At 43.8% G+C, this 16,693-nt stretch overlaps 1 protein-coding gene across 1 annotated transcript; it reads left to right on the top strand.

Annotated features, from left to right (window-relative positions):
* The first annotated feature begins 1,644 nt into the window (after nt 1–1,644).
* Nucleotides 1,645–9,245, top strand: LOC131099071 (platelet-derived growth factor subunit A-like). The gene is made up of 6 exons (XM_058046012.2): nt 1,645–2,068; nt 2,593–2,689; nt 5,379–5,489; nt 8,329–8,522; nt 8,585–8,711; nt 8,837–9,245. Exons 1-6 carry the CDS (start codon nt 2,006–2,008, stop codon nt 8,845–8,847), a joined length of 603 nt encoding a protein of 200 aa, XP_057901995.2. The 5' UTR covers nt 1,645–2,005; the 3' UTR covers nt 8,848–9,245.
* Nucleotides 9,246–16,693: the final 7,448 nt, after the last annotated feature.

Here is a 16,693-nt window from a genome sequence, read left to right as displayed (position 1 = left end):
TATGATGCTTTGGTGTACAGTAAATTATAAAATGGGTCCCTGAAGTCTGTTTATGAGCACCAAACATGAGAACAATATATTATCTCCCTTACTTGTTGCTATACGCCCACTACTTCACAGAGGACAGTTTTGTCAAGAAAAAAGGAGAGGCTTCACTACACGTCTTAAAATAAAGTTCAGCTACTGACATGGGAACTATAAGTTTGAACATTTTGTTTTTCTTTAGTGAATAGGTAAACCTTGTTATGGTTATTGTGTGTAGCTGCTCTATAGGAGTCCACAACAAAATATAAAGGGCTGAAAAATTTGCATAATAGGTCACCTTTAAATATTTGATTGTTTTGCTCATGTTGCACTAGACCAGGGGTCCCCAAACTACGGCCCGCGGGCCGGATCCGGCCCGCCTCCACCTTTGGTCCGGCCCCCTGAGCAACACCAGATAAATACCCCTCCCCCCTCCCAGAAAAAAAATCCTTGACTCACCCCGTCAAAAAGAGCGGAACAATGGCGAAAAGATTAGGTAAGAGAAAAATTGATTCAGAATGCAGGGTATTTAACCTGCAGTGGACAAACGATAATTTTTTTGTTCAATGCAAAGAAAAAGCGGTTTGTCTCATCTGTCAAGAGACGGTGGCCGTATTTAAAAAATACAATCTGCGCCAACACTATGAATCCCGTCACAAAGACAGGTATGATAGCTATTTATAGTATGATATTTATTTCATAATTGTGTTGTTAAATATTTCCTGACTTTGTTTTTTCTTTGAAGTCCCCAGAGAGAGTATTTGGTTATTATTTATTTCACAAATAGTATTATTTATCTTATTAATAGTGTTATTATTTATTTCCGACTTGTTTTTTCCGTGAAGATCCCGGAAAGGGTTATTAATATTTGGTTTTGTGTGGCTTTCTGGAAAACAATAAATGTTTATGTTTAGACACCCATGCAATCGTTACATTTTCTGCTACAAACTGACCCCGGCCCCCCATCAGAGAAGGGAAAAGTTATGTGGCCCTCACAGGAAAAAGTTTGGGGACCCCTGCACTAGACAGTCACTACCGTACTTTGGTACATGACAAAAAAAATTTAAATATATATTTTTTTAAAATTAAAAAAACTTAAACTATATTAGGAAAGCAGGAAGTGAACAAATGTAACAGTTACTGATTGTAAAAGTACCAGATGGAGGGGTAGGATTTAATAAGCTTTGCTTCTTCCTACTCCTTTTGGACATGTGGAACTGTGAACTGATTATGGGATGCATTCAATTGTAATCTGATGCATGTTCAAATGAAATAAAACCATTACTATTACAGTGACATGCTTTCCTATATGACATTTAGATCCATTTCTGGTTCTATGGTTATTATCACACTTGTTATGCTTGCTATCAATTTTGCACTTTGTGGCACCAATGAAACAAAATCTGATGGTAATTTTGACATTTCCATTATCGCATATTATATCACTAACTTTCTTTTTTTTTGTTTAAATGATATAATGTTGCATGTGTTGTGTTTAGTGACATGCATGCAGCCCACTTTAATCAGAGGGCGCGCTCCCGTCTATTTATGGCCACCAGGGCGCGCGCAGACAGTCACATCCTGGGACAGAGGCATCCTGATTCATTAAGCCTGGAAGACTGGACAGCAGGAAGGTATCACTGAGAGCTGCCATTCGGCTTCTTTTTGGTTTATGTAGCTCCAGCTACACTGGTAAACTTCATATGAAGGAATATTATGGATTTTATGGGAAAGTCACGATGGATGCTGCAGGATTTATCAGTGTCATAAACCTCCATCAAACTGGACAATTTCTTTAAATTAACTTCACAACATTTGGATATTTATATTTCATTGTGGGAATATTGATTCTGGCGATTTCTACCTGGGTGGTTCTCCTTGGAGAGGTGACCTGTTGTCCCGAGGGAGGTATGGTTCCACCCCGGCTCCGTCAGTGCACCCTCGCCCCGTCCTGGAGCTTCCTCAGCGGACCTCAGAGGAGATGAGACCCGCGCTCTACCAGCTCCTCGCCGGCTGGCTCTGCCTCGTACGCGCCGTTGCTGAGGTAAACACAGCAAGCCGGTTATTAAAAAATGTACAAATTATTTTTATTATATATTTTGAACTAGAAAAGTTTGCTACACACATGGAAATATTTTTTTCGTTGATTTGTGAACGATGAATGTGCTGATGAGAAACGTATGCGCGATAAGCTATAACTCCTCGATCGATAAACGACCGGGTTCTAACCACAGAACTACATTACGTAGAAAACGCATGAGCCGTACGTTTTTGTCGCCGCGAGTCCGCCATCTTGTGTAGCACAACCTTGTTCGTTTGCGACTTCCTACGTTTTTACTGATGGTTTCTGAAATTCTGGACGCGATACGGCATTGATATGCCCGACTGTGCGGCTGTAAACTACCTATATATGCCTATACACTGCTGCCAAGTTGTGCTACACAAGATGGTGGCGTGTGCATTGAAGCACTGCGCGGCGGCGACACCGCGCTCCGTGTGTTGTGTCCGGGTGTGAGCTTTCTACGTCTTTCTATTTGTGTGGTTCTAACTCGCTACTTTCCCCGTCAGGAGTCTCCTCTCCCCCGGGAGCTTTTGGAGCGACTCTCCCGCAGTGAGATCCGCAGCATCAGCGACCTCCAGCGGCTACTCGAGATAGACACCGTAGGTAAAAAAAATCATTCGTCAATGCTGGATAATAATTGGAAAAACATTGAAAAAAAATCATAACATAGTTATAGTTGTAGTTGATTATTTACATTCGTAGCTGCTTATGCCCCCCAAATACTTATTATATATTTTAACTTCCCCCAAGAGCGAGCAGTGATTTAACTTTGTCCTATTATTGTCATACTACTACTATAAGTATTTTTTTAGTGTGCTTCATTTGCATGTTTCTGGTTTAGGCTATGCTCCTGTCAACTCTCCCTGTCCTTTCTCTGCTGTGTCGGGCAGCGCCAAGATAGTGATTGTCAGTGGAATATACCATATTTTTTATTGGGTATACAAATGATTGTGATTGTTTTATATAATGAATCATATCACAGCCATTAAAAGTCTTAACACTAGAGGCAACGCTTGAGGCTCAGCAGCTTGAGAAAATAAAGAAAAATATTCATTTAAGTCCGAATCAAAATGAATTGATGTTTACTTTTTATAGCGAGAGAGATACCAGGTGAGCAGAAAACACACACAAAATATCCAAAAAGTATTTTTTGTTTTGGAGTAGGAGAGGACCCAGTTGTCTTTTCTGAGGGAGGCTCACTGTGCCACACTTTAAAAAGCCCTGATTAGGCATTTTGTTGTCGAGAAGAGAACATACTGGCGTTTATCCAATTGATGTTTCACATAAAATGTCTAAAAAGGGGACCCAGTGGTTACATCAAAGTCTTGTTATGAAACTTTTACATGTTTGAGTTGCAAGTTGAAAGTCTGAAAGCCGCCCCTCCCAGTCAGTGGTGTCATGAGAGTCAGACAAATTGAAGTATTAATCTGGTTCTGGTTGGGTTCGCAGAGGAAGGACAGCGGATGCTGTCCTCTCATCTCATTAGCACAAATGTTGCTAAGAGACCCAGTGGCCTCGTCTTGCTCTTTACACTCTCGGTGAACTCTTCAGACTTGTGAGCCGCTGCCAAACCAGACAAGAGATTTTGGGAAACAAAATTGTTTCTTAGAAAGGGACACAAGTTACGATGAAGGAGCTATGTCATATCTAACAGAATTGCACATTAAAAAAGTGAATGCCAAAGCAACAGGTGGTGTAATAAGCCTTAACCCTGAGGCTACTTCTAACCAATCAGAAGCTTGAAGAAAGTTATTTCAGGAAAAGGCACATTAACAATAGCAGCTACATTACATAGAGCAATCATGTATGCGAGTTGAGCCTGTGTTTTGACAGAAAACCATTCATTCATTTTCTAATGCTTATCCTCACAACGGTCACAGGGGTGCTGGAGCCTATCGCAGCTGTCTTCGGGCAAGAGGCGGGTACCAATCACAGGGCACATATAGACAAACAACCATTCACACTCACATTCATACCTATGGACAATTTGGAGTCAATTAACCTAGCATGTTTTTGGAATGTGGGAGGAAACCGAAGTACCCGGAGATGCAAACGGAAACGCAAACGCCACACAGAGATGGCCGAGGGATTGAACTCAGGACTCCAAGCTGTGAGGCCTGTGTGCTCACCACTCACACGCCGTGCAGCCCAACAGAAAACCAATGAGAAAATATTCATAATAAATGTATATGTGAAGCAATAACCATTTTCCAAAAAGTAGTGAATGCATGGAAAAACAAGGCCAGACTTCACAGGAAAACCACATGGTTTTAAAAATGCATGTCTTCCAGTATATGGACTAAACCATTTGGACCCCGTTCCTAATCAATGAATTAATAACTCAGGGGTCAGACTAGATGTCGGAACATAATTCGTCATCTTATGTAGACAGCTTGGATGCGTCTGACTGTGTGGGAACATTTTGGGGAAGAGTCGTTTCTGTTCGCAGTGCACAAAAGTCTTTAAGGGAATGTTTGCGCTGAACGACTCTCAAATCCTGTAGAGTGGAAGGTGTTTTAGCTGCACTGGAATTACCTTAGTTCATCTCAACATGAGGTAATTAAGATGAGGTAATTATGGTGCATTATGAGAAATGTAGAAACAACAAGATGATTCATTGTATAATAGTTAGGATTTCTCAGCTGTTCACCTTCATTGATGTAAGTTATCGCCAAAATAAATGCAACCTATGATGATAACGACCATACTAAAGAATCTCTATTGCCACAACATAAACGACTCAGTCGATTCATTTTTCACATGCGGTGCCACCATTAATCTTGGCATCATTGACATGCAAATGCAGAGTGTGACGGCTCCCCGGGCTTGGCGGGGGTCAAGTGGCTCACTTCATTATGCTGTTGTCACGCCGGCCCATTATTTGCTCTGAGAGCAGGACCGGCTGGCTGGAAGGCTGCTTACGTTGCTATGTATAATTCATGCCCAAATTCCTGACTGGCAGGGGTTAGACAGACACAAGTGTGTGTGTGTGTGTGTGTGTGTGAGTGTAGGAGGAAGAAGGGAGATTTTATGCCGGCATAAGTGATGTAAAGTATGAGAAACAGGTGGCATGTAAACATTCATTGCTTCTCTGCTTTGGCTATGGTGAGGCTGTGGAAATCATTTCACAGGTGATAAACCAGCCAGGCTATGGACGTCTGCTAGAAGCAGCAACTCCTTTAGCCTTCAAACAAAGTGTGTGTGTGTGTGTTTATGTTGTTGACACAAGGCAATGGAAAGTGTGAGATTGTGTGACATCCCGATATGCATGTGTTGATTTGTCTCTGTTCAGAAAACGAGGCTATCGAGGAGGCCAAACACGATTACAACAAGCAAGTCTTTTCTCACGGCTTCCCCGACTTGAAGCAAGTGCACACACATGGGCGCTACAAGCGGAGCACAGGTGAGACACTCACAAACACACACATACACATTACAATACCGGTTAAACATCGCAGAAAATACACAGAATGGTACAGGCAAAGGAATACTGCATCGGTGAGACACATGGGGATGGATATGAGGTGCGATAATTATGACGCAGGTGTAGGTTCTATGCAGGTGTAGTGCTGGTGAGACAGGTATGGAGTAGTACTGTTGCGATGCAGGTGTAGTGCTTGTGAGACAGGTATGGAGTAGTACTGTTGCGATGCAAGTGTAGTGCTGGTGAGACAGGTATGGAGTAGTGCTAGTGAGACAGGTATGGAGTAGTACTGTTGCGATGCAAGTGTAGTGCTGGTGAGACAGGTATGGAGTAGTACTGTTGCAACGCAGGTGTATTGCTGGTCAGACAGGTACGGAGTAGTACTGTTGCGATGCAGGTATAGTGCTTGTAGACAGGTATGGAGTAGTACTGTTTCAGTGCAAGTGTAGTGCTTGTGAGATAGGTATGGAGTTGTACTGTTGCGATACAGGTGTAGTGCTTGTGAGACAGGTATGGAGTAGTACTGTTGCGATGCAGGTGTAGTGCTTGTGAGACAGGTATGGAGTAGTACTGTTGCGATGCAGGTGTCGTACTTGTGAGACAGGTATGGAGTAGTACTGTTGCGATGCAGGCGTAGTGCTTGTGAGACAGGTATGGAGTAGTACTGTTGCGATGCAGGCGTATTGCTTGTGATACAGGTATGGGGTAGTACTGTTGCGATGCAGGTGTAGTGCTGGTGATACAGGTATGGAGTAGTACTGTTGCGATGCAGGTGTAGTGCTTGTGAGACAGGTATGGAGTAGTACTGTTGCGATGCAGGTGTAGTGCTGGTGAGACAGGTATGGAGTAGTACTGTTGCGATGCAGGTGTAGTGCTTGTGAGACAGGTATGGAGTAGTACTGTTGCGATGCAGGTGTAGTGCTTGTGAGACAGGTATGGAGTAGTACTGTTGCGATGCAGGTGTAGTGCTGGTGAGACAGGTATGGAGTAGTACTGTTGCGATGCAGGTGTAGTGCTTGTGAGACAGGTATGGAGTAGTACTGTTGCGATGCAGGTGTAGTGCTTGTGAGACAGGTATGGAGTAGTACTGTTGCGATGCAGGTGTAGTGCTGGTGAGACAGGTATGGAGTAGTACTGTTGCGATGCAAGTGTAGTGCTGGTGAGACAGGTATGGAGTAGTGCTAGTGAGACAGGTATGGAGTAGTACTGTTGCGATGTAAGTGTAGTGCTGGTGAGACAGGTATGGAGTAGTACTGTTGCAACGCAGGTGTATTGCTGGTCAGACAGGTACGGAGTAGTACTGTTGCGATGCAGGTATAGTGCTTGTAGACAGGTATGGAGTAGTACTGTTTCAGTGCAAGTGTAGTGCTTGTGAGATAGGTATGGAGTAGTACTGTTGCGATACAGGTGTAGTGCTTGTGAGACAGGTATGGAGTAGTACTGTTGCGATGCAGGTGTCGTACTTGTGAGACAGGTATGGAGTAGTACTGTTGCGATGCAGGCGTAGTGCTTGTGAGACAGGTATGGAGTAGTACTGTTGCGATGCAGGCGTATTGCTTGTGATACAGGTATGGGGTAGTACTGTTGCGATGCAGGTGTAGTGCTGGTGATACAGGTATGGAGTAGTACTGTTGCGATGCAGGTGTAGTGCCTGTGAGACAGGTATGGAGTAGTACTGTTGCGATGCAGGTGTAGTGCTGGTGAGACAGGTATGGAGTAGTACTGTTGCGATGCAGGTGTAGTGCTTGTGAGACAGGTATGGAGTAGTACTGTTGCGATGCAGGTGTAGTGCTTGTGAGACAGGTATGGAGTAGTACTGTTGCGATGCAGGTGTAGTGCTGGTGAGACAGGTATGGAGTAGTACTGTTGCGATGCAGGTGTAGTGCTTGTGAGACAGGTATGGAGTAGTACTGTTGCGATGCAGGTGTAGTGCTTGTGAGACAGGTATGGAGTAGTACTGTTGCGATGCAGGTGTAGTGCTGGTGAGACAGGTATGGAGTAGTACTGTTGCGATGCAAGTGTAGTGCTGGTGAGACAGGTATGGAGTAGTGCTAGTGAGACAGGTATGGAGTAGTACTGTTGCGATGTAAGTGTAGTGCTGGTGAGACAGGTATGGAGTAGTACTGTTGCAACGCAGGTGTATTGCTGGTCAGACAAGTACGGAGTAGTACTGTTGCGATGCAGGTATAGTGCTTGTAGACAGGTATGGAGTAGTACTGTTTCAGTGCAAGTGTAGTGCTTGTGAGATAGGTATGGAGTAGTACTGTTGCGATACAGGTGTAGTGCTTGTGAGACAGGTATGGAGTAGTACTGTTGCGATGCAGGTGTCGTACTTGTGAGACAGGTATGGAGTAGTACTGTTGCGATGCAGGCGTAGTGCTTGTGAGACAGGTATGGAGTAGTACTGTTGCGATGCAGGCGTATTGCTTGTGATACAAGTATGGAGTAGTACTGTTGCGATGCAGGTGTAGTGCTTGTGATACAGGTATGGAGTAGTACTGTTGTGATGCAGATGTAGTGCTTGTGAGACAGGTATGGAGTAGTACTGTTGCGATGCAGGTGTAGTGCTGGTGAGATGCATACAATACAGATTGTTGAGACACATACATGATACTGATGTAGCACTGGCTGGATACATGACCTGTGTAGCCGTAGTGAGGGAAATGTTACAGATGTAGCACGAAGGAGGAACACATGATAAAGGTGCAGAGATGATGGTGAAACACCCACAGACACGGGCGTACCATGGATACAAGATGATGGAGCTAGCATACCGCACCAACCAGCCGGGATAAAAAGTGTCTCTTCTGCACTGCAGTGGTGGAGGAGGCGTTACCTGCAGGTTGCAAGGTGCGTACCACCATCTACGAGATCCCTCGCAGTCAGGTGGACCCCACCGCCGCCAACTTCATCATCTGGCCGGCGTGCGTGGAGGTGAAGCGTTGCACGGGCTGCTGCAACACTAGCAACATGAGGTGTCATGCAACCCGCAAGCACCACCGCACCGTCAGGGTAAATACGCAAAACGAGGCTAAAGTTAGCCTGCTTGTCATTGGCTGTTTTGTCACCCGAAGGTGGCAAAGGTAGAGTATGTGCGGCGGCGGCCCAAGTTGAAGAAGGTGCAGATCAGACTGGAGGACCACCTGGAGTGCGCCTGTACCAATAAACGCCAGAGCGGCCCAAACTCTGACATAGATAACGGTGAGAGGATTCAAACATACAAAGCGAGGATCCTTTATTAACTGCACAGGCAATGTTGTAACATTTTAACATCCTCAATGCCTTATTTCCTATCTTTAACCTCCATTTAACTTCAATCCCAACAGGCATCAGGTGAACACTGATGGAATGGATCAGAACAAGGCAAGCGCATACGCACTTTCGGCTTTTTCTAGCATCCTGCCTGTGGACCCCCCTTCATTTTTTTAACACAAAGACAGACCAACATGCTGCGAGCATGCTAACTGTTAGCACTCGGCCATTCCTCAATGGAGAAACCATAAGATGGCATGTTGGGGCTCCTCCCTGGTACTATAAACCTCTCAGCATCTTGGATTATAATCCATGGATCAGTCCTCTCTAAAGACTTGGATTAGGATTTTTTTTAAATACAATTACAACATTTATCTTGCACAGCATACTCTTCTTTGTACAGTATAAATTGTCATTATCTCCAATGGGTGTTACAACATCCTTCTGACTTGTAGCCATTACTAATAAACTATTTATACTGTATATGCTAGTACAGAATATTTGTAACACAAAAGGCACCATGTGTGTGTTATGTCTATGTGTGGAAAAGGAGATTATGTGCAAAATCATTACTCTTAGGATAAAACCTCTTGTGAGAACAGCATGCATCTAAAAGACCGCAGAAGAACATCACGCCTCCCGCCAGTTATTAATGATAACAGAAATAAATGGAATGGAAAGACTTCAAGTAATCCACAAAGTCAAAGCCCGCAGCATGGTAAGAGATATCGGCCACCATGCACAAAAAATAAATCAAAATAAACATAAAGCCTCAAAATAATCCACCAAGTTCACTCATGTGTGGGAATATCTGCGTTGTAGATGTGTCATATGATTAATGTACTTGCTCCTGCAAGTGGTTATTGTTGATAAACACTATCTTACACAATAGAAATAAATGCAAAGATTCAAATAATCCACAAAGTCAAAGCTCATGCACCAAGTATCAGTGACATAATGAATGTAGTTACTCTCCCTGACAGTTATTAACCAAAACCACCGCCTTGCATGATATAAATAAACAGAAAGACTAAAAATAATCCTCTAAGTCAAAAACACGTATGTTTTCTTCCACTCGGGGCATTACTACTTTCAAATAATTAATGCAATCATTCTTCCCGCCAGTTATTAGCGATAACCGCCACCTTGCACCACATCCCAGCCGCTGGTGTTTCCGCGTACGTCTTTATATCGCTGACAAGAGGACTCCTTGTACATGAGAAGACATCATGTGCATGTTGCAAAGAGATGAGACAGATGGGGATAAGAGTGTGTAAGTGAAAGGTGAGAGGGAGGAAATGAAAGCAGAACAACGTGTGTGTCTGTGTGTAGAAAAACCTCCATCTCTGTAAAGCTCAGATAAGCAGATTAGCAACATGCTCATGGCTAAAATGCAAACCCGAAACAAGCTGATTTGACCACACATCTCATCAGCACTTCACCTCATCCTCAATTGTGTGGTGATTAAGAGTGTGGAAGTATCACCGCTAACCTTCATCGTCTTATTTAACAAGAACAAACGTCCCCTTATGTCTCTCAAGAACAGTTCAGTCTTTTAAAGGGAATGTTGGGGCAAGAGCACTAATAAACAACAGTATTTATTTCATAGTGAGGAGGATTCATGGTTATCCAATAGGAGACTGAGGCACACTGCAGTAAAATGGAGACTGCAGAGTACAATATTGCAGCATCCAGGGGCTAAGACACAACACCAGGGGTTAGCATGCATCTTTATTATAAAGACAACAAGTAATGGTGGCATCGGATTTTGGCAAAGGAAAAGCTCATACAATAATTTATTCATTCATTCATTTTCTACTGAGGGTCGCCAAGGGTGCTGGAGAGAGCCTATGCCAGCTGTCTTTGGACAAGAGGCGGGGTACACCCTGGACTGGTCGGCAGCCAATCACAGGGCACAAATAGACAAACAACCATTCACACTCACATTCATACCTATGGACAATATGGAGTCGCCAATTAACCTAGCATGTTTTTGGAATGTGGGAGGAAACCGGAGTACCCGGAGAAAACCCACGCATGCATGGGGAGAACATGCAAACTTCACCCAGAGATGTCCGAGGGTGGAATTGAACTCGGGTCTTCTAGCTGTGAGGCCTGCGCACTGTGGAAATCCTTCCTATGAGGACTCTAAGTGGGTTTCGTATAGAGCCTATGGAGCCTATCCCAGCTGTCTTCGGGCGAGAGGCAGCATACACCCTGGACTGGTGGCCAGCCAATCACAGGGCACGTATAGACAAACAACCATTCACACTCACATTCATACCTCTGGACAATTTGGAGTCCCCAATTAACCTAGCATGGGGAGAACATGCAAACTCCACACAGAGATGGCCGAGAGTGGAATTGAACTCGGGTATCCTAGCTGTGTGGCCTAACCACTCGGTTGTCGTGCAGCCCTACAATAATTTATTTTGATTAACATTGAATATTTTTGTAATTAAAACACTTCTAAATACGGCTTCTTACCATTAGAGCTCTGTGGACATTAAATAACACCCCTATAGTCACCTGTACACTCCTATTACCAAGTAATAATAGACATAATATAGACACACAGTTCCCTGTTATTTTTACAGCACTTCCTGGGGTGCGGTGTAACATTACCAACACTTCCTATATATCATCATATCTTTCAATACATCTTTTGAATGTTTTCTATATTAATTTTGCTCATTTTTATGCCTAATAAAATTCAATCACAAACCAAGTTGCCAGGGATTAGGTGGGGTTGTGTACCATGCAGTAATAAAACAGGTATAAAGAACACAGCTCCAAGATGGTGGCCCAAAACATATATACCCATTTTAATATAGCATTTGTACCCCTTATTTTCCCATTTGGACACAACACAGACAAAAGGTTCCTCTCTGGTGTCAGTCCACAAAAAAAAGAAGACCCACCCCACCCCACCCCCTGCCCCCCCAAGCATCAGCCGTCTCCATCCCCTGCAGTTTGCCCTTTTGTTTTTCCATCAAAAGCATGCAGACACACAAAAAGCTGCAGTGTAAAAAAAAAAAAACAGTCCACTCCATCTTGAGAGCCATGATGAGTTAAACACTTTTTAATGGACTCTAAAGGCTTGTTAAAAGTATATGTTCATTCATGTGCTGATCGAGGGCCATCACAGTAAACTACACGAACGTCACATGACTCCCTCGTACAACAATCGTCGTGAGCCGTAAGCTATTTTATAGCGGGGCGAGATTAAAAAAGCCTTGCAGCTGTGAGTAAAGTCTGCCGATGGTTTTGATGTCATTCTAGCATGTTCCTCCCCGGGTTTAATCCCTTGTGCTGGCATTTACCACAAAGCCATTAAAAGCCATTGACGGCAAAGAGTAGGAGTCCATACACTCTTAAAACCCTTTTTTTTCCTTTATATGTGCATGATTAACAAGATTAACATTCATTTTATTGAATTTTAATGATTAATTTTTTACTTTTATTACAGGAAAAGGTGCTTAAATTACACGCTTTCCTAATCTAAACACATCAGGGAGTTTAACATTTAATCCCTTGTGTAAAGTGAAGTCGTGTTCATTTCAAACTGTATGAAAATGGTTGGTTCAAAAATTCATACTTGGCTCATGAAATCTGTGTAAGAAGGGGATTAGCTGCAGTTTGCATGCGGGGGGGAAAGAGGTCACTTTATGAACCTGGTGAGGCTCAAGAGATTATGATCCGGGGAATTACAGGCGACGCTGGAAGATGCAAAGTTGACAGGAAGTTTTGAAAAAAAGAGAGTGAGAAAACAAAAGCTGTGGGCTCATGACAGCCATCCATAATTTAAAAGGGGTCTTAAAGGGCCAGTGGACTTTTTATTGTAGCAGGATTTAAACAGCAGACACTTAAATGAAAAGTTTCCACAAGGAAGACACCCTGCTACTGCTGCGACTGCTGAGGATGATTTGCACAGCGCTAACCAGCCAAGGTAATCATTAATCCCCTCGCCATCAGTAAAGTTTAGGCGGGAGTCTGTGACGTTAATGGACTCTCAACAGGAAGTGAGGAAGCGTTGCATCCTGCTTGCAGCCTACATCATTCATGAGGTTGCCTGTTCCCACGTTCATTTAACAGGATTAGCGAATGATTAACCAAACTATTTTTAACCATACAGTAAGCTCAATAATTCTTAATGCCTGACCTCTAAGGAACAAACCTAGAAGAAACAGAGCTACACATAGACATGGCGTGCAAGGACACCGCATCATCAATCAACCAAACTAAAGAAGAAAAAACATCTGCTGGTCTATAAACAATAAGAGGTGTTTTTTTTTTCGGGCTCCTTCCATGACCTTTGGTTCAAAACCCCTTGACCTAGGCTTTGTCCAGCCATCAGGTGCCGGCTCGCTTTCCATGGCCACCAAGATTCCTTCAAGATACTCTCACACGAAGGGGGTGAGGGGGTTCCTCCTATTGTTCGTATGGCACAAAGGAAGGAAGACCACCAAATGGCAACACTGAGTCATGTTGTGGTTTTGTATTTGTGCTGACAGCTGATTTCAGTATTGTTGCTGGTGTGCTGGAGCCTATCCCGGCTGTCTTCCCGCCAGCCAATCACGGGGCACATATAGACAAACAACCATTCACACTTACATTCATACATATGGATAATTAATTCGTAGTCGCCAATTAACCCGGGGCAAGAGGCAGGGTACACCCTGGACTAGTGGCCAGCCAATCACAGGGCACATATAGACAAACAACCATTCACACTCACATTCATACCTATGGACAATTTGGAGTCGGCAATTAACCTAGCATGTTTTTGGAATGTGGGAGGAAACCGGAGTACCCGGAGAAAACGCACTTCAAAAACAAACTTCACTAAGAGATGTCCGAGGGTGGAATTGAACTCGGGTCTCCTAGCTGTGAGGCCTGCACACTGTAGAAATCCTCCCCCTGAGGACTCTAAGTGGGTTTCTAATAGAGGATAAAGGAAACTTAAAGAACCAAAACATAGAATGAGAACCAGATTGTTTATTCCTGACAACAATACCTAATACAGACGTCCGGGCTTATCTGCAGTCCCTGTATGCCTACAAGTAAACGTGTCTTATTACAGCGCAGCTGCAAAAAAAACACCCTCCCTGTCTGGCCTTTTATACACTCAAGATTGTGTAAGAGGCTGGAGTCCTGGACCAATCAGCTTTCGTCACTGCCCTTGCTTGAACCGCTTCTTTCATAGTGTTTCTGCTTTCATTTGTTTGCAGGTCATCAAGGCTTCTGGAACATTCTGCTTTTCCTTTATTGCAAAGCAAGCTGTCATATGCGTACCCGATGTTTCCACCTTAACTGTCAGTTGCCACTTTAGTCCTTTTTTGCGTGGGTGCATGTATAAGTATCTTATGTGTTTGTTTTAGCTTTTATCTTTAGCTAGCAAAATTGAGCAAATACCTTCAGCACTAACCGCTCCGGCCCCTCTCACAATTCAATAACCTCTTTATTCTGTTTTCTCAAGAGAGAGCCTATCCCAGCTGTCTTTGGGCGTGAGGCGGGGTACACCCTGGACTGATCGCCAGCCAATCACAGGGCACATATAGACAAACAACCATTCACACTCACATTCAATTAACCTAGCGTGTTTTTGGAATGTGGGAGGAAAACCGGAGTACCCGGAGAAAACCCACGCATGCACGGGGAGAACATGCAAACTCCACACAGAGATGGCCGAGGGTGGAATTGAACCCTGGTCTCCTAGCTGTGAGGCCTGTGCGCTAACCACTACACCGCTGTGCCGCCCAACAGCTTGTATAGCTGTTTCATCTCCACATGTCCGAATTTAAAGTGAAAGTGACCATTGTTATCTACCAATGGCTTAATCCTCTTGGGCATGGCATTGTACAAGTTACTGGAATCCACTTTGACTCTCTGTGAACCACAGCACCCCAGTGCCGTCAGCACTCATGCAACCCCGAGACCATGATGTTACTGCCACTCTGATGTTAGTCATTTGTGTTGCCAGATTAGACAGTTATGGGATTTTCAGTGGATTGCACACGCTGTTGTTGTGATCATGTGGGCTAAATAATAAAGACGTGGTCCTGCGTCCGTCAACTGTCATGGCTTCTAGGGATGTCCAAACAATAATCAGACAGATCTGATGGGGGATTTATTACATGGCTATCCCTCTCTACTCCATCTTGTCTTTGTAATATTGCCAGTCTGTGAGATCAAAGTTCTCCATCTTATTTGAATCTCTACCAAGCTTCCAAGCACGAACGACTTTGATTTTACTGTCCTTTTCATTTCCTATCCTTGCTTCCTGTCTGTTATTGTGTCCTATAAAAATGGCATCAAAACTTAAATCCAGGAATCTGAGTCTGGTCATCCCAAAACTGATAAAGATAGCTATTTTTGGAAAAAGGTATGGTAGTTCTTCTTTTCATATCAAGACATTGTTATTTTGATGCCCGCAGTCTGGTTAACCTTTAACCTCCTGCCAGCAAGAGTGAGATTGCATATGAGGGATCAGACAAGAAGGAAGATGGAAGTAAAGTAATAGGATACAGACTTCATTGTTTCAAAAGCCGTGTTTTTAAAAATCCACCCAAGTGGGGTCAGTCCTTGCCTGTCACTGACACACATGGTCAAACATCAGGAATTACAACTGGAACTGAGAATGAGCTCGAGTGAAAATCACTCACAAGTGTTGACACATCAAACCCTTTCATCTACAGGAAAACATTGACGAGAGCAAGTACGCGGCGGCACCTTCAGCTGTTGACTAAACATCTCAGCCAAAGTCACACCTCACCAGGTTCTGCGCCCTTCTTTGCTGCCAAAATGGCAAGAAACGCCATTTTCCAACGGGTCCATTTTTGGGACTTTTTCAGGTTCACTGTCGCAAAATTGCACTTTTGCTCCCTGTTGAAACTATACTTTTCTTGCCCAGGAGATGGGGGGAATCTACCCAACAGTCACAGGGGGTTCCGACAGGATTTAAAGATGGCAACAAAAAAAAAAAAATTTCAACGGGTCAATTTTCAACCGTTTTTTCAGGTCCATGGTTCATTAATTCATTCATTTTCTACTGCTTTTCCTTAGAAGGGTCACAGGGGTGCTGGAGAGGGGGTACACCCTGGCGGGGTACACCCGCATTCATTCATTTTCTACCACTTTTCCTCACGAGGGAGCCTATCCCTGGATTGGTCGCCAACCAATCACAGGGCACATATAGACAAACAACCATTCACACTCACATTCATACCTATGGACAATTTGGAGTCGCCAATTAACCTAGCATGTTTTTGGAATGTGGGAGGAAACCGGAGTACCCGGAAAAAACCCACGCATGCTCAGGGAGAACATGCAAACTCCACGCAGAGATGGCCGAGAGTGGAATTGAACTCGGGTCTCCTAGCAGTGAGGCCTGTGTGCTAACCACTTGAACACCGTGCAGCCCAAGTCCATAGTTGTTGTAGAAATTATACTTTTCTGTCCTGGGAGGTGGGGGCCAGAATACAAGACAACACATTATTTGGGGTGTTGGCAAGCTGATATTTGTGTATACAGTAACTACTCTTGCTACCTTCTGCATGGTCTAATTATCTTGAATGTTTGTTTGGGGCATCAGGCAAGACATGACCACATGACCTGGTTCAGATCGCCTCAAAAAAAATTTTGGTGCGTTGACTCAGATTGCACCGCCTTAACTGCATGAATATATTTATGAACCGCTGCACAAAGAAGGGTGAAAATGTACCAAAACGTAAATACTATACTAGACTTGAAATTTCTCCCACAATTCAAGTGCTCTCCAAAACACACACTTTGCCCAATGATTTGCCCACTGATTATAAATCTTGGAGGATATCTGTAATACATGCATGTTACCATGTCTTTGAAAGCATTTTGACCACAACCCACAGGGGGCGCCAAAAATGTCACAAAATAGTATGACATCAGAGCAG

This window comes from Doryrhamphus excisus, linkage group LG9 (genome assembly GCF_037039965.1).
Source record: "Doryrhamphus excisus strain RoL-2023G ecotype Guam linkage group LG9, RoL_Dexc_Guam_v1.1, whole genome shotgun sequence".
Taxonomy (NCBI): domain Eukaryota; kingdom Metazoa; phylum Chordata; class Actinopteri; order Syngnathiformes; family Syngnathidae; genus Doryrhamphus; species Doryrhamphus excisus.
The sequence above is the reverse complement of the archived record's forward strand: the minus strand, read 5'-3'. Positions and strand labels throughout refer to the sequence as shown.